Below are 21,601 nucleotides of genomic sequence, written 5' to 3'. Positions count from 1 at the left end.
ATTTAATCTGCACACCATCCCTGTGACATAGGTCTAGTTGTCCTCAGTTTGCAGCTGTCCACCGTGGCCTAAGAGAGGCTTAAAGAGGTCACATAAAGTCCTGCAACCTATGAGGAGTCGAGGAGCCAGGCTTTGACCCCAGGTCTGTCTTACCACCGTCCTTCCCCAGAACCAGGAGCTTGATTCCGCAAGTGGAGCGGACTCTAACGCGGTGTGGGCGATGGGCCGAAGGGAGTGAAGGCAAATGCTTGTTCAGAAGTTTGGCTATGAAGGAAGAGAAAAGATAGTGACTCAAGTCACAGGCCAGTGTGTCTTTCCCAGAAAGGACAGACTTCATGTTTGGAACTTGTAAAAGAGGGGGGAAATGCTACAAGAGAAAGGGGTGACAACTCTGCCCAGTGGGGCTGTCCTGGGCTCTTCCTTATGTTTGCCCTTCGGTACATCTGGTCAACCATGCAGTGTGTGATTTTTTTTTAGAACTGAGCTATACAGTAAAGCGATATCATTGAAATTATAGAATTATAGTTATGGTGGGAGTTTGCCAGGTGGGATCATGAAGGAGGAAGTCATTTTCTCCTCCTTCCCTATGGGACATGCCTGAGTCACTTTTTGGGGGGTTCATCATTGATTCTAAGTAGCACATAAATAAATTGATAAGAACACCCACATGCCTTAGAGGTGTAAACACTCTGGATTTTTCAAAGCACAGTACTATCAAACACACACGATCTTCTGCTTCTGTCTTGTGTTCTTTCTGCCACTCCACCCTCCTCTCCTTCTTGGCTTCCTGAAGGAGTTGTCTGTGTGGCTTTTTCTCTCTGGCTTGATTGCTGTCACAGACACAAATACAATCTTAACCTTGAGGAGAAGCTCTCTCATGAAAATACCAAAAGTCAATGTATACTTCAAGACTGGTTCTCCCAGGGTTCGTTGGCACTCAGACCGGAGGGTCCTAGTGCCCTTTGAATCAAACAGAATTGAGAAGGTCTACTCAGGAAAAGGAAATTGTTCTCATTGTTTCATTAGAATGAGTGGGCTGTACTTAAAAGGCATTTGTATGAAGCTGTGGGTGAGGGGTTGCTCGACTGGACTCCATCGGGGGAGGGAGCCTTCAGCTGTGAGTCTGGCCCATGTTATCAGCCATCCGCCCAAGTGGCCAGAGTCCAGGGCAAACCTTATCTGAGAAGAATTCATCCACAACGTCCTCTGAGTCCCTATGCTTGGGCCAGTGGTTGAGGCGTTTTCCTCAGAAATGGAGGAAAGAGCTTTTCCTCAGAAATAATTATAAAGGAGGTGGCATGATTCCCGCCTTTGAGAGAAAGCCAGGAGTCGCCTCCTTTGAGCACTCCCTCCCCCAGAGAAGGAAGACTTGGGATCTAGGCAGTGGGATATTTTACATGGACAGTAATGTACCTCTGCAAAGCCCTTGAGCTATTGTCTGCAGATGTAAGGATTTCAGAAAGGCAAGCCAGATGCACTGGTACCATTTCCTTGAAGGAGGACCCTGCCTCTTTAGCTCCAGGCTGATTTAAAGAGGTAGGGAATGCATTGGGGGCATAGACATGACCCTAGCATTAAAGAAAGTAGACAGAGGGTAGAATTTAAGCTAAGAAAAGGGAGCGAAAAGCAAGTGTTCTCAATTCTTTTTTTCTTTTCTTCTTCCTAGCAAGAACCAGTTGAGTCATCTTTGGGGCTTAGTAATGGAATAAGTGATCTTTCTCCTGAGTGTGCGTTCCTGACTTCAGCTATAAAAAATGAAGTGGATAGTACGGTGAACATCATAGGTAAACTGTTTTGACATCTCATTTTTTACATCCATGAGCAGCCCTCTGGGTCTAAAAATTGTAAAACATGATTTGAAATAACATAGTCAGTAGAAGAGGGTCTTGGAACCATCTCAAAATGCAAGTTCCAGTCCCCAGATTTTAGGGCTGAAAAATAAAGGCCTTTGAGAATCAGATAAAGGAACTCAAATGGTTCCGCCTCAAGAAAATAGGTAAAGAGTGACTTCCTTGGAGAGTCCAAGTAGGTGAACTGGTTTTATTTCTCCAATGGCTAATGATTAGCGGTTCTCAATCTTTCAGTAATTGGTCACATGGACAAAGTGTTATTTATTTAACTTGGGAACAGGGAGAGAGGAGACTGTCCTCTCAGCACCTGCTCTATGGCAGACCTGCCGCAAAGGTGGTGCTCACCTTACAGATGAAGAAACTGAGGCACAGAGATATGTTACCTAAGGGCCCACTTTGGTTCCACAAAGAGTTTTGGGCACCGTCCATATTCCAGACTCGGTACCATGAGCAGGAACTGGGTTAGGGAACAAGGTAGGCCCAGTTCCTCGTTTCATGGAGGGAGACAGCAAACAAAACCACAGATAACTAATGCAAAGGAAAAGAACGGAGATGAGAGAGAACCAGGGCCTGGATTTAGACCGGAGGCCTCTCCCAGGGGTTGATGTTTGCCCTGAAGCTGGATGGGTGAGGAGGGGCATCGTGGGGCAGGTGGCAGAACTGCCCGAAGTGGACCACGCCATAAAAGCATGCTTGGGGAGCCAGAAGGGCCAGTGTGACTGAGCATAGTGAGAAGCAAGAGGTTCTCTTCAGTGAGGGCAGCAGGATGGGGTCAAGGAGATTGGATTTTATTTCCAAACTGCTGGAGAGTGTGTGGTTTTTTTTTTCCTAAAGTTTTTTAAATTGAAGTATAGCAGACAGTGAAGTGCGTAAATGGTTTGCATACACACACAGTGTAAACCCCACCCACCCCTTGGAGGCTTTTAGGCAACAGTGTGACAAGAGTGAATTACATATGCATAAATTCCTGTTTGGGATGCTGTGGTGAATGGTTGGTGGGGACTCTGTGCAAGGCAGAGGCCCAGCAGCGAACTCGTATTCCGGCTCCAGCCCCAGAATCCAAAACCTTTTGGTCCATTAAACTTTGCCCCATGTTGTAAGCATTGAGGGCTTCCGATGCTGGAGAGAACCAGGGCTACAAGAGCAAGCCTCACGGCCGAGTACCTTCATTTCTGGGTTCCTTCTCAGCTGAGTAAGAACAGGAGGCCCCAGCCACTACAGATGTCAGTCACCACTGTGTTCCCCTCGGTTTGGGAATTTTGGAAGTGGAACCGTGTGCGTGGGCACTCCCGTGAGCGCGGAGGCCTTTGGCAGAATGCAGAGGGAAAGAATGAAGCGGATGTCGAGTGCCTGCTGTCTCACGGCAGGTCTGGCCTTGGCTTCCTCCCAGTGTTCACGTCTAGACGGGGCACTTTTGCTTGGAGGCAGTTTGCCCCACAGTCATTTTGAGTTGAGAGAGGTCATCAAGACTGAGTGCTCTTCTCACTTCCCTTCTGGAGTTAGGCTACTTGCCTGACCAGAGGTCCAGCTCTCCCTTTAGCCAAGGCCCCAAGCTGCTTCGCCACCCTCTTGTTTTATTCTGGTTGAGTCTTCAGTATGTAACTCCTCAGCCAGGGTGATTGTTCTTTGCACCTGCCATGACTGGTGCCACATCTGCTTGGCACTTATTTAATGAGTCATTACTTCTGGGGCCAAGACAAATGCAGGGTTGGTTAGGAATCACCTACTGTATTAAATGATCCTCTTCCTTGCTGTAATAATAAAATAATAATGGATGGCAGTAAAATGAGTTTGAATATCTCTTTCTATGTAGTTGGTGGCCCTTCCAAAGATATATGATTATGTATGAAGTGGATCCATACAAGTATTTTGAAGAAATGGAGAATTTGCGATTATTGCAAACAATAGCACACCTGATTTTAAACCTCTCACAGAGCTTTCATCTGCACGCTCCCCTGTGACCATTGATTAGCCATCCCAATCCTTGTGATTTCTGGGTAGAGGTGAGGAACACAGGGATTCTGATTCCAAGGCCACTTTGGAATTTGAGCCTCCTGTCTCTTAAAAGCTTTTAAAAATGTTTAATTTAAAAATGACACCATTTCTTTCAGTTCATTTGTTTCTAAACCCAAGTTCATTCCAGTTCTATACTTAGGCACCAAGATAAAAAGCTTCAAGGTGTTTCCATTCTGCTTTTATAAGCATATGTTTATGAGATTAAAATTAGGAGCAGAAATGAGTGCTTCACATGATAGTAGTTTTTCACATTGTCTGTAGGGTCTTAGCTAGGGAAGTGGATTGAAAATCAATAACTTAATCCAGTGGAGGCCAGCCACCCAGCACATTTTATTCTGGACAGGGGTGGCTGTTTTATAAGCGAATCTATTAGTACGCAAAACACGAAGTGTACTGTTGCCCTGACAAATGATCTCTTGCTTGATTGCTATGTTTTTACTTCTATTCTTGCCACAAATCATAGCAGAAACAAACACACATGCAGTTGTCAGCAGGCTGTGTCCTGGTCATGCCTTTTCGTTCACATGTAGCCAGCTGTGCATACCAAAAAAGAGTGCGACATCTTAATACTTACGACATGTCTTTTAATGTTCCATCCCTCCAGTAGGAAAAATGTACAGGTTAGCACCCCCAAAGACATAGTCCTGCTTTCTCTTTAAGGGGATGGAGAAAACATGCCTTCTTTTTATTTTTACTTGTCTTTAGCATTGTATTATTTTTTTTGTGTGTGGTAACTTCTGTTTTTAGGAAGCGGAAGAAGCGAGCAACATGTTGGATTGTTCTGACAATACCCCACTGGCATTCTGCCCAGGTTAGCAGTGCTTTTGCTGAGCTGTATTAAAATGATCTCCAGACCAGTATAAAAAGCTTGCAGGTGCGGACATTCTGTCTGACTTGCCTGGGCCGCGTTTTATAACCCTTTTGTGTTTCTTGATAAAAGGTAACCCCACCCTTCAATAAAGCAAAGATTGCTACCAAACAAAGGAGGCCATTCATGATGCTCTGAAGCAAATCAGGCAGTCCTTAGGGACTAGACACACAGAAATTAGGGAACAGCGTGATTTGGATTTTGTCTTGATTTTGGCTGCCCAAAATGCACCTTATAGGGACGTGCTATTTTTGGTAATTGCTTTCGGATTTAACTGACTTTAAAGTAAACCTTGAGTAGCTTTTCTAACCAAGCTTAGAAACTCAGATATCAACAGGAGGACGCATCTACAACTTAGAGACTACCCTTCAGGCCCCCACGAGGGCCTCTAAGCACCAGAATTCATAATGACTTGAAGGTGGCCAAAGGTGACACTAGGCTGTAGGACTGTGTCTTCATCTTTTTCCAGCTCCCTTTCCCCTGTTCTTTTTGCCATTTTCCCTGGTGCTTAAGATATGAAAAATTTCATCTGCAAGGTATATAGTAGCTGTAGGGTAGATCTTTAGATGGAAGTGAGTGAAGGTCTTCCATGCTGGTTCTCGGTGGGCTAGCTGCCTGCCCCATGCCTTCTCCTGGGAGGGCTGAGCTGTTTCCCCCTCCGGAGTGGGGACAGAGACAAGGCATCCAGCAAGGCATCCAGTTTTACCAGGATCCCTAGGAAACTCAGAGCAATATGAAACCCCATGTAAGATGTGCACCAAGATATCAGAATACACCCAGACTCAGAACCGGTAATATACCTTATTTTTCTTCAGTGGACTGAACCTTGGGAAGCCTGGTCACTGAGGTGAGACTGCATGGGACATGCTCTCTGTCACCAAGTGCAGCCAGGAGCCCTGGGCAGTGGAATTTGGCTGTTGTCTTTTCAACCTTAAGAAGTTTTTATTTACCTAAGAAATTTGCCCTCTTTTTATGAGTCTATATATTTTCTCCTTCCCCCTCTCTCCTGCCACCCTCATCTTTTTTATAATTAACTATCAAATCCCCCTGTCTTCCCTCATCGTATCTGTCCCCTTCTTTCTGTTTCTGATACTGTTCCGGTCACTTGCTCTCTCCTGAGCTCTGCTTCTATTCTGTCCCCTCCCCTATTCATTTTCAACACAGAAGAATTTTTTTTAAAACGCTAGTCTCACCATGTCACTCTTGCCCCCAGGACAAAGACCCGAGTCTCCCTCATGTCCCCAGGGTCCCGGTGACCTGGCCTTGGCCCACCTCTTTTATACTTGTTTTTGAATTTGAATTATTCTGAACAGCTTGACTTCTGTGTGCCCATCCAGAGAGAAGGCGAGGCTGGTTGTGAATTTTGTTATTGTGGAGAGGCCGCTAAAGCTCCGTCGGCACAGCACAGTAAGAAATGGGCATTTGGCAGTTCCACTGGGAAGTATAAGCTGCCAACCCAAGAAGTCTTACCCAGGTTTCTGCTCCCAGGACGTTGACCCTTGAGATGACTGATGAATTCTACTGAGTTTTGATTGGGACACCTTATTTGCTCCCCTTTCTGTGATGCTGTTTCCTTGGAGGGTGAAAAGTACATCCTGTGCCAGTCACATTCTTGTTTCTCCCTGTACCTGCGTCAGCCTGTTGCAGTCTGGGGCTGTCTGCCTGCGTCGGAACACAGCTCTGTTCTCTGAAATTACTAACCCTACCAGACTGTCTCTCCCGTCATCGCTCGTGGGAACTAAATGAAACCATGGCCGTATTTGATTTAAAAAACAAACAAACACTGGATTAGAAGTTAAAAGTCATGGGTTGTAGGCCCAGCTCTGCAGTTTTTTACTTATCACTTGATCTTGGGCAAACTCTCTAAGCTCTTTGAGACTCAGTTTTCTCATATATGGAAGAGAAGTAATAATGCTGGTCTTGCCTACCTCACAGGGTTGTTGAAGGATCAGATGAGTAGAACAGATAGCATATCATAATCATAATCATAATATTATTTTAGCACTGTTATAAGGTGGTAAAATGGTATTGTGATTATAATACGATACCACCAAAATACATTAAAATGTATTTAAGGAAGAAGGTAGTCTCCATCTGTGCTGTGCCATCGTGGCTGATATTAACAGTTTCAATTCTCAAACTTTCGGATTGGGGCACGGAGGAATTTCTCTCCACGTACCACGTGGATCACCTGATTTTATATGCCCCCCCCTAATAAGCTTTATTCTTGACCCTGCAGCCACCTGGTGACCTTGGCAATTTACCCGGCCTCTTTGGGTTTCAGCTTTCCTCAGCTGAAAAGCAGTGGGAACAACTCACCTTCAAAAACCTTTCTATTTATTTCTAACAGTCTCTACTTTCAAAAGATTTTCCTGAGGCATGGGGCAACTGATTTCTCAGGTGGAGCCCCACATTAAGCCAACAATTGTTGATAGAGTAAGAATGACCTTTTAAGGAATCGAACCAGTTCATCAGTAACCAGCCATGAATAATATTGTTGTAATTCTCAGCAACTAGGTCCAGATAAAATTGCATTCCTGTGGGTGACTCTTTTCCTCCAGTGCTGACCTTAATAAGCTGGGGAAGCTTAGTGGGTTTCTAGCTCCTCTAACCATTGGAGACTTTCCTTGGCACCCAATATAGAACTGTTAAAAAGCAATTTCACTATTGGTTATGAGCCCAGAGTTTCATTAAGGTGAGATTCGAAAGTTTTTATCCTAAGCGGGGCTTGGAAAGCCAAGAGTAGCTCAGTTTGAACTTCATTAACTCTTTCTGTTAGGGAGACTGTCCTCTGAAGTACTTGAGTTGAACTTTGCGGTCAGAGAAAGCTGAATTCGAATCCTGCCTCTGCCACTTAACTGACCGTCTGACCTTGAGTTATTTCACTCTCCCCAGTATTTTTCCTGTGCCTAAGAAGGGTTGATGACAGTACCTTCTTCATGGGGTGTGAGGTGTTGTGGGTGGTGGTGGTGGGGAGGAGGCAAAGATAAGAGCTCAGGAAACGTTAGGTTTTGTTGTTATTTATCAAGTCAGGATGCTGGACACCTAAAGGGTGCCACTTCTATAGCAGATTATACACGTTTGTTATTCCTGTGGCTTTTCTGTCGTCAGGACTCAGCGTTACAGTCTGTGTGGTCACGTGGGGCAAAGTTTTGGTAGTTCAGGTAATCAGTCCCCGTGGCGAGGGGGCGGGGGCAGAGAAAGAGAGAGACAGGGAAATGGACCGATGAGCAGGGGTGCCTGCAGCACATCCGGAGAGCGTCCCAGATGTTGGGGTTCCCCTGCCTCTCTCTTGGGCTTGTGAGTATGAGCTGGGAAGTTTCTAAACTGCCCTCAGTGATGTTAAGATGGAGAGAAGTGACCATCCCTGCCTGAGCCATAAAGTGACATATTCCTAAGGAGATAGTTTGGCTGTAGAAATGAGGCGATTGCATTAACTGGGGATTCAGATCATAGCGCAGAAAACAACAGTTTTTTGTTGTATCCTGGTTACCAGCATTCAGGATACACATAATACTTGAGAAGAGGTGCTTATCTGTTTGTTTTATTTTTTTTGGCCATAAGTCATGTATATTAAGTAAAATTAACCCCTTTCAGGCATACAGTTCTGTGAATTTTGACAGAAGCACTCGGTCGTGTAATCACCGCTGTAATCAAGACATTTTCATCACCCGTAACGTTTCCTACCTCTGCCCTCAGCTTCTGAAACTATGGCTTGCTTTATCATTTCATCTAGGTGTAAAAAAGCGCCCACTTGCCAGAAGTCTTGAATTTTTCTAGAAAACATTTATCGTTAAATACGGGCTTGCCAGAGGTCATGGACTCATGCAGGACTCTGGCTGCAGTCAGCGAGCTCTGGTCCGTTTGTTCATCTGTTTGTTCAGCAGAGATTCGCTGAGCAGCGCTCTGGTGCAGGCAGGAGTGTTGTTACGACTTGCTGCAAAAAGTTCTAGTGCAGGTTCTCGACAATCTCAAGGGCCCTAATTAGGTTAGGAGATGACACACAAATAAAAAGTTAAATAAAGATGTATGGAATTAACTTGCAGCACGTGGCAGAAAGTCAAGAAATGTCACGAGGTCGTGTCACGTTGGAGTTTTGGCTGAGCAGTGGGGACAGTGAGTGAGAGGCGCTCAGGAAAGAGAGGTCAGTCTGTTCTGGGGTGGTCAAGAAAAGGCTCCAAAAAAAAAAACACCACAAAAAACCAGAGGCATTGTGAATACTGCTCGTTGCTCACCCTCCCCTTCTACTTCCTCCCCGCTCTGTGTCATTGCTTCACTGAAGTCTTTGATTCCTCGAACTGGAAAAAAAAATTCCACTTCCTCAACTCTCATCACATGGTCCTGCCCTGCCTCCCCCTCCTTTGTCTTTTCACTACTGTCCTAAACTTCCTCTCGAGGTTATTAGGTGCTGGTCTGCAGCCCTACTGGACTTAGTATCAACCAGGTCTTTGACTAGACTGACCTTTCTCTGCCCCTCTTAGTTCTTGACAGCAATGTCCTGTACAAAGTAAGTGCTCAATAAAGCTTTGTCGGTTGAATCACCAAGTTGGGCATCATGGGGAAAAACAGTGAGGGAGAGAATTGTTAGTCAGAACAGAGGGATATAATTAGAAAAATGCTGAAATTGCTGCCGTTGTTTATACTCCTAATTAGCTTGCTATCTCTCTATTTACAATGACAGTGCAAAAGGAAATGAACTTTGGAGTATTGGAAGTTAAAGTGGCTTTGATATAAATCAGATTTATATAAGAGCTGAATTGCCTCAGAGTATTGCTCGTACCCACCCCTTACACACACACACACACCATTTGGTTTCTGTCTCCACTCATTAACTGCTTCTTAGGATTTGGGAAATCTCGTTTTCCTGCTCTTTTGTTTTGTTTGGGAGAAGAGACAGAAGAAACTTGAGAGAGGTCAGTGTCAGCGCTCGGTCTGTGTCTAGTGAACTGCATAATTGATGTTCTCGTGCTCAAAGAGATAGTTAAAAGGATAAAATAAGAATCTGGGCGTCTGCCTGCCATATTTAGCCTGCCTTCTTTTTCTTTCACTTTATCCCCTCCAGGAAAACCTAAGTAGCATCCAATTTCCCTTCCATTCTGCATGCTGTGGCTTTGTGGACTCTTTTATCACATCCCCACATCTCCTTTCCCAGCCTCCGTGGTGTCTTTTCTTTCATTAGAGAACCCACGTATTCTTACTCTCTTCTAAAACCTTCCCAGAGTAGAAATCAGCTAATGTTCTCCCTGCCTTATGTTAGTCATTTCATCACCTTCTCCCCCCCAAAAAGCAATCATAATAGGAACTCATTTCTAAACAAAAATACTTGAGCAATTAAAATACTTTGAGCGGTGAAAACAGGAGCTTGTCCATGATAGCTAACTTCTCCAGGAGCCTTGAATGTGGACTCCTTCCTTCCTAACCTGAACGTTTTATAGATGGCCTAAAAACTGTCAGGGACATAGAGCACTGCATATAATCTAAACATATGACTTTGGACAAGTCACTCTACTTCCCTGTGCCTGGGTTTCTTCATTTATAACAGGATAATGATGATTTCTCTGTCATTCTCATGGGATGAAATGTTAAAATAACTGATACATGAACCATGAGTGGAACATCGATTATGATGGCAAAGTGCTTTGAGGCCTTCAGGAAAACACTGTTGTTCCCATGTGCTTATTGGTACCAGTTTTCAGGCATATTATATCTAATTAATGGCCAGCTGACATAAAATGTCAGCTCTATTTACAAGCAGGGCAAGATATTAGGGGCATTCAAATGAAAGCCATAATGAGATTACTACACACCTATCAGAAAGGCTAAAGCAAAAAAATAGTCACAGTAGCAAAGGCTGGTGGAAATGTAAAATGGTATAGCCACTCTGGACAATATTTCGGTAGTTTTTTTGTAAAGCTAACATTTACTTATGATCCAGCAATTGCATTCTTGGGCATTTATCTGAGAGAAATGGAAACTTATGTTTATACAAAACCTATGCACAAACGTTCAAAGCAGCTTTATTTGTAATAGCCAAAGAATAGAAACAGCCCAGAAGTCTTTCAGTGGGCAAACAGTTAAACAAACTGTGGTACATCCGCACCATGGAATCTTACTCAGCAATGAAAAGGAACCAACTATTGATACACACAACAACTTGAATGAATAAATTTCCGGAGAATTATGCTGAGTGAAAAAAAGCCGATCTCAAGAAGTTACTATGTGAGTCTATTTATGACACATTCTTGAAATGACAAAAATTAGAGAAATGGGAAACAGTAGTAGATGTCATGGATTAGAGCCAAGGGGAGGAGGCCGAAGGAAGGTGGATATGGTTACAAAAGAGTAACAAGAGATGCTTGTGATGGAATTGTTCAGTATTGGACTGTGGCGGTGGGTACATGAAACTTCATACACAATACAATTCCGTAGAACTAAGTTCACACACATTAACAGGTACAGAGAGGAGTACAAGTAAAACAGGAAATCTGGACTAGGTGCGTAGATTGTTACCAATATCCTGATATTATACTATGTTTCTGCAAGATGTTACCATCAGAGAAAACGTGGATAAAGGGCACGAAGGACGCACGGGTCTCTGTTATTTCTTACAACCATGTATGAATCTACAATGATCTCAAACTAAAAAGTTTAATTTAAAAAATCGAGGCAAGATTTAGAGCCAGGTGGTCAGAATTCACCTTGACAGTGTTCTGAGGGGGTTGATGTTGCTGATGCGTGTTAGAACAGGGAAACCATTCCGTTCCATTGTTCTGAGATTTCATCCAGAGCTCACATTGCCTGCAGAGTAGGAAGAGGGCTAGGAGTAAGAATAGAGCACCTCACAGATAGAAATGACACAAGGGGGCGGATTTTGGTGGTCCTTCCTCCTTACTAAGATTTAATAATGTCTCTCTAGACCCCAGGACACAGATAATAACAACGGCTTCCATCAGAGATCGAGCAGAGAATAGAAGTGGGTCAGATTCAAAGCACTGTCTAGCTGGCCTTGGGGCTGGGTCTGGATGCAGCTTCTGGTCCTACAGCCTTGGCTGTGACTGGATTAAGTTTGGGACTTTGCCACCTGTAAGCACCATTGCCAGGCATGCTGGAAATAGTCCTGGGGAGCCAGGTTATTGGCGAGCTGCTTCTCTGGAGACGTTAACCCAAAGCTACGGTTTGCTCTTCAGTTTCATGGCAGATGACGTGTGGTGACTAAGAATCTGACTCTTGGCTGTTTGGCTCTTTTGGGAAGGTTTTCTGTCTTGAGAGAGTAGAGTGTACTTGAATTGTGAAGTCAGGAGACATTGGTGCATGATGTTTCTGTTTTCTTTGAAGTTGTAGGACAGTCACATCTGGACAGCAACATTGAGGATCAAGAGATTGTCACTAATCCGCCGGATATTTGCCAAGTTGTGGAGGTGACCACTGAGAGCGATGAACAGCCGGTCAGCATGAGTGAGCTCTACCCTCTGCAGATTTCTCCTGTGTCTTCCTACGCAGGTAAGGGGGAGGAGGGGACCGGTGGAACTGAGCAAGGAGCAGGGGAAGGCAGTCCTTTAGTCTAGGGTCACCCGTTTCACCACACGGCAAAAAACAAAACAAAACAAACAAACAAACAAAAAAAACCTCTCCTCTCTCCTGGGGATTGTTCTTGCTTTAATTTCCTCAACCAAAATCATCTTGGACACTTTTGTTCTCACCCATAACATTTTCATGCATGACTAACAAATAAATAAGATTTCTTTGGGGGAAAGTAGTTCATCCGAGTCTACTTTACTTGCACGAATTATCAGAAATTTGGAAGAGTGTTTGTAATGGAATCTGAGTTTAACCAAGCTGGATAGGACCTTAGCGATCATCTCTTTCAATTCCTTCATTTTGGGAAGCGAAGGGACTTGTTCCATGTCACACAGCCAGTAAGTGTTTGGGTCAGGACTTGAACTAAACTTTCAGACCCCAAGACCCATTTCATTCCACCGGGTTTACTTGTCACTTCCACATATGTTCCCTTTCTTTTTCGATTTAGTACAGCTTCTGATTGGACCAGGCAACTGAGCCCATTTCTGATTCCCCAGGGAATGCCCACATAATTGCAAGAACTGGCCCAGACGGGTTTAGAACCCGATTCAGTTGGTTCTTCCATCTTTACAGGATAAATTGATGGATTCTTTTTCCTACTAGCGTTACATCATCTTATGCTCTCTTCCAAGTGATCTCCATTTAGTTTTCTTGGGACGCAATTGTAATTAGAAAATATAAATTACGAGTCAGTGTTATTGCTTGCAAACATTGAAAATAAAAAGCAGAGGCCCTATCATGAGTAACTACAGTCAGCTCTAACAAATGGTTCAGGAATTCTTCCCAGTGTCTTTTTTATGTGCGGCCAAATAGAGTGTCCTTCAGCTGAGGGACCACCCCAGTGACTGGCACAGAATCAGCATTAGAATTAGGCTGATTCAAATGACAGGTTGTTTGTGAATTATCGGTCCTAAATAACCGGAACCACAATTTTCTTCTTAAAAATTGTGGTAAAATATACATAACATAAAATTTTCCATTTTTCCTATTTTTAAGTGTACAGTTCAGTGGCATTAAGCGCATTCACACTGTTGTGCAACCCTCTCGACCAGCCATCTCCGGAACATTTTCATCTTGTAAAACTGAAACCTAACTCCCACTCCCTCCTCCCCCCAGCCTCTGCCAACCACCATTTTACTTTCTATGAATTTGGCTACTCTAGGCACCTCATGTAAGTGGAATCATACAGCATTTGTCCTTTTGCGACTGCCTTGTTTCACTTACGTGATGTCCTCAGGTCCGAACTTTCTTTTGTGCGAGGAGCACTAAAGGAATGTAAGACCAAACCTTGCCTACAAGGAGCTTATCATCTGTCAAACAGGTTAAGCTTGTTATCAGCTACTTTTATTCATCAAGCATATTTTGAACTCCTATGTGCGGGTCCCTTGTTGGCCTTTGCCAGTCCCCACTAATAATAACTATGATTTCTTGCATGTGTATTGTGCCCTGGGAGCTGTGCTGATGCTTGGAATCCATTGCCTTAATTGTATTAAGAATAACCCTATCAGCCTGGGTACCATCACTATTCCCTCTTGAAAAGTTAGGAATTCAGGGCCAGTCTGGGTAAAGCAGCGTGTCCAAGGATGAACAACAGAGCAGCACAGTTGGAACCCACGTGTAGCTTATGCCAAAAGACTGCTCTTCATCCTTCTGTCCTAATGCTGCCCTGGACAGCCACATCCATGGTCTCAGAGACCCACCAAGGGAGGCAGAGCAGAATGTTTCTGCCTTAATTTTATAGCAGGTATAACCGAAGCTTAAAACACTAAGCTACTCTGCTTATGTTTACATAGCTCTGGCTAAAAATCTGTGACTTATTTCTGTATCATGCTGTTGCAGGCATTACATCCCATGTAGTTTTTTTTTTTTTTTTTTTAAGGGGTTGGGGCTTTGGAATAGACTTTTTCTGTTGCTGTGTTGAGTAAGACTTTTGTAAAGTCTTCGTGGAGATTCTGGAAAGACCTCTTCTTGCTGTTCTGCCAGCAGTGGCATTTTGCTTTAACAGAAGAATCCCAAGAACAGCTGATTCATGCAGAGAGAAATGAAAATTTCATTACCCTTTTCAGGATATTTGCATAGGTTTGAAAAAAAAGGATTTCAGTGCCAGGCTGGCAGGCAGCGGGGTTTTGTTGGAGCCTGGCCTTTAGTTCTTTCTGTTGTTTTCATTGTCTGAATTCTCCAAAACCCTTTGGAGGGAAGCATATTGGTTGGAGCCAAAATGTTTCATCACTACTATTTTTCCAGAGCCTACAGACACATAAGAAATGTCTCCCTTACTGACCATGGCCAGTTTGTCTTATTTAGGCAGGAATTTTAGAGCATGCTGCTGGGAAAGGCAGCTTTTCGGTTGTATTCACCTTCCCACCTTCGTGTTCTCCAACAGGATTGGCTGTTTGCCTTTTTTCCATGACAGGGTTTTTTTGTTTGGATTATTCAACTGAATTTCAGCCTCCTCCAACCACTTCCATTCATTTGTTTAGGAAACTGGTATTTGGAGGCTGTTGTTAGCTATTTTTTCCCCCTACTGATCACTGAAACATAATCCCAGTAATATTACAAAACCACATTCAGTTTGCAAGTCTGTCTTCTCCATGGTCTAAATACTATGGTGAGCAAGAAGACAGACAGCTTCTTCGAGTGGAAATACTTGCATGGGACATTTTAAGACAACGTGAAATTCTAGTTGGATTTGTAAACCTTTCATCCTGGGGAGGGACGTCCCAAAGCCCAGTCTTGGGAAACTAGAGGAGAGTCATTTCATTTTCAAAGGTCGACCATAAAGTGGCCTCTTGCTTGATGTGTGGCACCAAGATTTTATTAGGTTCTCGATGGTTTCGTAAAAGAAAGCCACAAGAGCATTTTGGGGAAGGCCGGATAAGAGGATGGAGGCTGGCTAGAAAGAAAACATGGTACAAAGGATTAACCAGTTATAACCGAGGGAATGGAGATGGCCCGATGACCAGCGACCAGGAGTGAAGATTCTGGGTCCTTATGGAAACCATTGCATTCTGTTGGGTGTGGCAGAGATAAAAGTGCTTTGAGATTAAGACAACTCGATTTAAACCTTTCCATTGAGGCTTCTAGTGAAAGTAATTGAGGAAACGATCTAGGGCAAGAAATCCTCTTCAATCTTAATAAGACTTGTTGAAGAAGAGCCCTCCAGAAGATGGACCAGGATGTCAGAGTGCAGAAATGCTTCATCATAAAACATACTGTCTCCCCCTCATAATGTTCCTGAGATGGTTTGACAGTAAAAACTGGGCCGAAGTGGAGTCTTAACCTGAAACGAGGGTTCTGCAGCCCTGGAAGGAGAATCTGTGAGCTCATCTAATCCAAAGCTTTCCCTTCCCTCTCACCTGGTTGCTTTCAGGGAGACTGAGACCAGAGAGATGAAAGGAATTACTCATGTACCTGTTAATGCTCTTTCGACTTATTCGGACCATGCTGGGGAAGCAACTCTCAAATATTTGTCTTCTGTTGGATGCAAAGTAAATAAAAAACAAATCCGAATGAATCAAAGGGGAAAATGAAATAACTCGTGTTGATATTTCAGCAGTAACGTGACTCTGGAAGCAGCAGCTGCAGTGAGCTCATTTGGGGTATAAGAAGTCATCTTGAACATGGCGCTGGTGAAGTCAAACCATGCAAACAGAGGAAAACGGCCATGAGTACCCCCAACAAAGCACTTCAGGGGTAGCTATGAGAACCACTCTTATCCTAGAGAGCAGGGCCTTGGGTCCTCAGGCTGGAGCTTCAAGCATCTTCTGCTCCTAGGCTGAAGGCACCCAAGGCCATTCTTTTAAACAGTAACGATTAGAAATCTCAGTGTGCTAATACGAAGAATCTTTATAACTACTTCAAAAGCAGTTGATCTTAATTTAGAAACAGCGCTCTCAACTCACATTTATGTCTAAATTAACAGTTTAGAACGTGTGTGTCTTGTCTCCAGCTATTTCCCTGAAGTTGAAAACTGGGCACTTAAAGTTCAGTTATCATTCTAACCACGTTCCTGGTCTGTGCAAGGTCTTTCTGAGGGGTCTCACCCGGGGTCTGACAGGTTCCAACTCTCCCACAACGTGGGCTGTGGTGGGATACCAGGCCCTTGGTGTTAACTGCTCATTTTCACATCTTTCCAGCCCCCAAAGCATGCCCGTTAGCATCTGTTTGTTTTTATTTGAAGGGGAAAGGAACAGAAGATGATGATAGTTATGAGGAATAATCAGGAGTGGAGAGGCCTAGACATATATGAAAGGAAGAGAAACCTTGGCTTGAGAGTACAGAGAAAGCTGAGCATTAAAACGGAAAGGGGATCTTGAAATCCCATCAGAGGCAGGAGCGGCGGGCATGCTTCAGAACCAGTTGCTGTGTTCAGTACCTCAGGCCCCGAGCACAAGTGCCGTGTTATTTTCTCTCCTCTACGCTGACTCAGTCTGCAACTTTGGCAGGTTTCTCAACATCTCTGTTCCTCATTTTTCTTGGGAGTGGCACACTGATTCCTGCCTCCTCGGGGTGCGAGCTAGCGGGAGGGTTCTGTGAGGAAGGGGTTGGGGATTTTCCTTTCTGTTGTTCCAAAAACAATTCTGTTGTTTTTGAGTGGTAACATTTCTCCCGCCTGGCATTGCCACTTTGTCTTGCTGGCTGGTGCCATTACCAGCTGAGGGTGTGTCGCTCCCAGTCAGGGCAGCTTTAGAGAAGTCTGCTCGGTCTGAGGAGACGATAAACCTGTCTTCAGTTGCTCACGGTCACTCTCGGCCGTGATCACTCGTGTCCGGGAGAAGTCACTGCAGAACGGTGACCGAGAAACATGCCAAAAGGCTCTAGGTGGGGCCAGTATGTGGAGTTCTCGTTTTCTTTGTTTAAAGAACCTCTGGCTCAGTGTGTCCATTTGTTCTTTAGCCTTTAATGCATAGAAAGTCTGGGCTGTGGCTGGAGCTCTGGGCATTAGAAAGGGCTCTGCCTGGGCTGGGTCTGTCCCAGCCATGCCACCAGCAAGAGGTGAGACTAGAGACCAGTTTCTCTGTAGGCTTGGCTGAAGGGGAGTTTAACAGGGGACGGTAGGAGCTGCTCCCCAGTTTAGAATTCTCGTGAGGGCTAAAGGACCCCTGCCTACAAAGGCGCCCGCACAGCCTGGCACTCTGCATTCCATTAACGGTCACTGTCACGGTTTCTCTTTAAGCCTCATCTGTGAAATGAACGGCCCAGCCTCAGGGGTTGCTAAGGGTCTGTGTACGTCAGAAGTTCTACCTTCTGTACTTTCATTGCTCAAAGCTGTGAGCACTGAACAACTGCACACCAGCAATTTTTTTACTTAAAAAAATGTTCAATTTTACTTTAAAAAGTTAAAAATTTTTTTTTACTTAAATCTTGTATTATAGGTACAGGTGATATGTGATCACTAGCTATTAACTTAGAGTCTGTTATTCGAGCATGTGCACATACATCCAGTGTGGACCAGGGCTGAGGAGCTCGGCTCAGAGGCACGCGTAGCATTTACTGAGCGTGCGCTGTGTGCCGTGCACCAGGCCCTGCGCTGGGCCTTTGCCCACACTCTCACGCACTCGTCACGCAGCCCTCTTTGGAACATGTATACTCCCCTTTTGCAGACGAGGAAACTGCAGCTCAACGAGGTTAAGTAACGTGTTCCATGCCTCACAGCTGGCAGGCAGAATCAGGATGGTAATGGAATTAGTTATCTGTGGCTGCATAACAGTCTAACGAACAAACCTAGTGACTTGAAACAACACACATTTATTATCCTGCCGTTTTGAGTGTCAGGAGTGCAGGCATGGCCAAGCTGGGTCCTCTGCTCAGGGTACTCGCTGCACAGTCCTGCAGTCAAGATGCAGTCCAGGGTTGATGTCCTGTCTGAGGACCGAAGGGGATGATTTTCATTCAGGTCCCCGTGGTTTGGAGCAGAATGTGGTTCCTTGAAGGTTATCACATCGAGGGCCCCAGTTTCTTGCTGGATGTTGACTGGAAGCAGCCCTTAATTTTTTCTCATGTGAGCTTTACGAACGTGGCTGCTCGCTTCCTCGAGGCCAGCAAGAGAAAGTCTCCTCACAGGACAGATTTCAGTTTTACCTTACGCAATCACACACATCATCCCATCCCTTTCGCCGTGTTCTGTTGGAGTCACAGGTCCCATCCACAATCTCAAGGAGGAAATCCCACAAGAAAGTCAACACCAGGGGATGAGGGGCATGGTGGCCACCCTAGAATCTGTCCATCCACAGTAACCCGGGTGGGAGATGCAACTGATAAATCCAAGATATAAGTGCTAAAGAGGTACGAGGTAAAGGAGGGATCAGTCGAATGGGGGTGATCTAGGGCAGGAGTCCCCAACCCCCGGACCGTGGACTGGTATCAATCCTTAGCCTGTTAGGAACCAGGCCTCACAGCAGGAGGCGAGCGGCAGGCAAGTGACCAAAGCTTCGTCTGTATTTGCAGCCACTCCCCAATGTAGCATCACTGCCTCAGCTCCACCTCAGATCATCAGGCATTAGATTCTCATAGGAGCACCGGTCCCTGGTGTCAAAAAGGTTGGGGACCGCTGATCTAGGGAGTCTCTGAGTTGGGACTAGATGAACTCTGACACAGACTGGAGGAGAGAACCAGTGTGGGGCATCATGGGGAGAGCAGTGGTGAGGACTGGGTCTGGCGTGGAGGCAGGAGTGAGCAGGGGGCAGCGGGAGACGGGCACCAGGGGGACCAGCACCCCATCCTGGGACGTGGCGGCCGTGAGTCAACTTAGCCTGGCCCTTGGAAAGTGAGCCACTCCTCAATTCTAAAACCTTTCTCCCAAGGGCTAAAATCAGAAGAACCATATTGACTCTAGCATCTCCCAAGTACGAGGGTTTGACCTTACAGAGGGGACAAAGATTACGAGTGTAGTTACTCATTTATCTTTGGAGAAGTGCTGATACATTTTCTTAAACACTGCCTGAGCCTCGAAACAAGTTTGTGTGGCGGGAATGATGGCTCTGTGTTTTTCTCTCTGTGAACAGAAAGCGAAACTACCGATAGTGTGCCCAGTGATGAAGAGAGCTCCGAGGTAAGGACGGCTGCCGCGGCTCACTCCCGCCACGTGGGGGGAAGGCGTCCCGACCAGCACTGGGGCTTCCTTGCCGCTGGTTAAGTTTCTTTTCTTTTGATCGTGATTTTTACTTCGGACGTTTTTTTTTGTGTGTGTGTGTGTGTGTCTCTCTGGTAAAATACACAGAACATTAAATTTACCGTACTTTTGGATTTTGAATTATAATACTGAGCTTTGGGAACCGAATGGGAGGAAAGGGAGTGAGATGTTAGCATTAGAAAGAGAGGCTATGACGGCAGGAAAAGGAAATTGAAGTCGAGGCTGGGAAATGTTGATCTTACTACTATAAACATCCGAATTCACAAGCAGAAATAGAATGTCCGGGTGGCCAAAAGCGATGACCGGAAGTGAACGTCAGAAAGTGCTAAGCAAAAGTATCGCCACAGGTACCTGGAGTCCCCTCCCCCTGTGATCCCTGCCCAGAGGCCACAGAGGCCAGGTGTGTGTTCAGTCTTGATTTTCAGTCGCCTGCTTCCCATTTCCCTCCTCTAGGCTGGGCTCACACAATGGCAGGAAATGGCTGTAACGGTGATGGAAAGCATTCCTGCTAAAGCCTGCTTTGTGTCTGTGTTTGAGAGAGAGGCAGAGAGAGAGACAGAGAGAGGCAGAGAGAGAGACAGAGAGAGACAGAGAGAGAAGCAGAAACAGGGACAGAGACTAATGACTGTTCGAATTAGTGATTTCCCAGTGTACTAAATACTTTCAAGTATAGCCCAGGAATTCTGAAAAGGCAATGCTAGGTGTAGATGCTCACATACATTCCGACCCCATTTTCTCAAGGTCAGGATTTCAACTTCTCTGAAGGAAGCCACATTTGAGGCCAGGTATTTGCTTGGTACACTGGAGCTCTAAGCTGCACCCACTTGAAAGCCATCAAGGGGCATTCACTGTCTGGTACTGAGTTTCTCACTTCCCTCCCTTTGAAAATGCAGGTTGACTCAAAGATCGGATTGGGCCACCAATGAGGAACCGAGTCGCCATGACAAAGCAGCCATCATGGCCCAAAACCTACCTAGTGATCAGGCCGGGCAGCCAGAGTAGAGGGAACTGGAAACCAAGTTGCCGCCTTTTTTTCCTGCCTTCATAGAACAGTCTTGGCTGTGTTTCTGGGAGGTAGCAAATGGGAATTGCTAAAAAAGGGAAGAGAAACCATTGCTCGGGGTATGGATAGCTGGGTACGGATTTCAGTTGAGGGAGGTAGAGTTGCTAAGCTTCTGTTCTTTCCACAACTCCTAAGAGGTTCAGTTAAACACTAACACGTGGGAAACAGTGGCGTATTTTTTTTTTAAAAAAAAGCCATTCAATGGAAGGCAAAGAAAATAGCTATTTTAATTATTTCTTTTGAAAGGGACGACCACACTGGCGGAAGAGGAACATTGAAGGCAAACAGTACCTCAGCAACATGGGGACACGAAGCACCTACCTGCTGCCCAGCATGGCGACTTTCGTGACTTCCAACAAGCCAGATCTCCAGGTCACCATCAAAGAGGAGAGCTACCCACTGCCTTTCAGCAGCTCCTGGCCCCCTTACCCAGATCACCCCCTCACTTCCTCCATGACCCCAGCACCCAGCAGCAGTCGGCCAGACCGGGAGACCCGGGCCAGTGTCATCAAGAAGACGTCAGATATCACCCAGGCCCGTGTCAAGAGCTGTTAAGCCTTTGACTTCCCCTGGTGATTGTTGGGATTTCTTGGCTTTGTTTTGTTGTTTGTTTGTATTTTATTTTTCTCTCTGACACCTATTTTAGACAAATCTAAGGGAAAAAGCCTTGACAATAGAACATTGATTGCTGTGTCCAACTCCAGTACTGGAGCTTCTTTTTAACTCAGGACTCCAGCCCATTGGTAGACGCGTATCTCTAGAGCCTGCTGGATCTCCCAGGGCTGCTCCCTCAAGTTCAAGGACGTCATAGGACCAACAGCCACACGGGCAGTGAGGTGTGCTGCATTGCCTGCGGTCAAGGCCAGCATGGTGGAGTGGATGCCTCAGAACGGCTGAGAAAATGTGAACTAGCTGGAATTTTTTATTCTTGTGAATATGTACATAGGGCAGTACTAGCGACGTTGCAGTCGGCTTCTGCACCTTATCTTAAAGCACTTACAGATAGACCTTGTGATCTTGCTCTATTTCACAGCACATTCAGCATCCCCCTTCCCTGCCCTTCATCGTGCCTCCCACCTCCATCTCCATCCCAT

The 21,601-nt window shown here is 45.3% G+C and overlaps 1 protein-coding gene across 2 annotated transcripts in view; it reads left to right on the top strand.

Moving 5' to 3' along the window:
- The window catches only part of IRF2 (interferon regulatory factor 2), a 74,795-nt gene extending 53,347 nt beyond the window's left edge, over positions 1-21,448 (top strand). For both annotated transcript variants that reach the window (XM_039882635.1, XM_039882634.1), the window contains exons 6-9: positions 1,667-1,784; positions 12,070-12,234; positions 19,317-19,363; positions 20,754-21,448. In XM_039882635.1, the coding sequence (XP_039738569.1) occupies positions 1,667-1,784; positions 12,070-12,234; positions 19,317-19,363; positions 20,754-21,062 (639 nt within the window). In that variant the 3' untranslated portion in view covers positions 21,063-21,448. The remainder of the gene's footprint in view (positions 1-1,666; positions 1,785-12,069; positions 12,235-19,316; positions 19,364-20,753) is intronic.
- The last annotated feature ends 153 nt before the right edge of the window (positions 21,449-21,601 follow it).

The sequence above is a fragment of the Pteropus medius genome, unplaced genomic scaffold (genome assembly GCF_902729225.1).
Source record: "Pteropus medius unplaced genomic scaffold, Ma_sr-lr_union100, whole genome shotgun sequence".
Classification (NCBI taxonomy): Eukaryota; Metazoa; Chordata; class Mammalia; order Chiroptera; family Pteropodidae; genus Pteropus; species Pteropus medius.
Note: the sequence above shows the minus strand (reverse complement) of the source record. Positions and strands in the feature narration are given on the sequence as shown.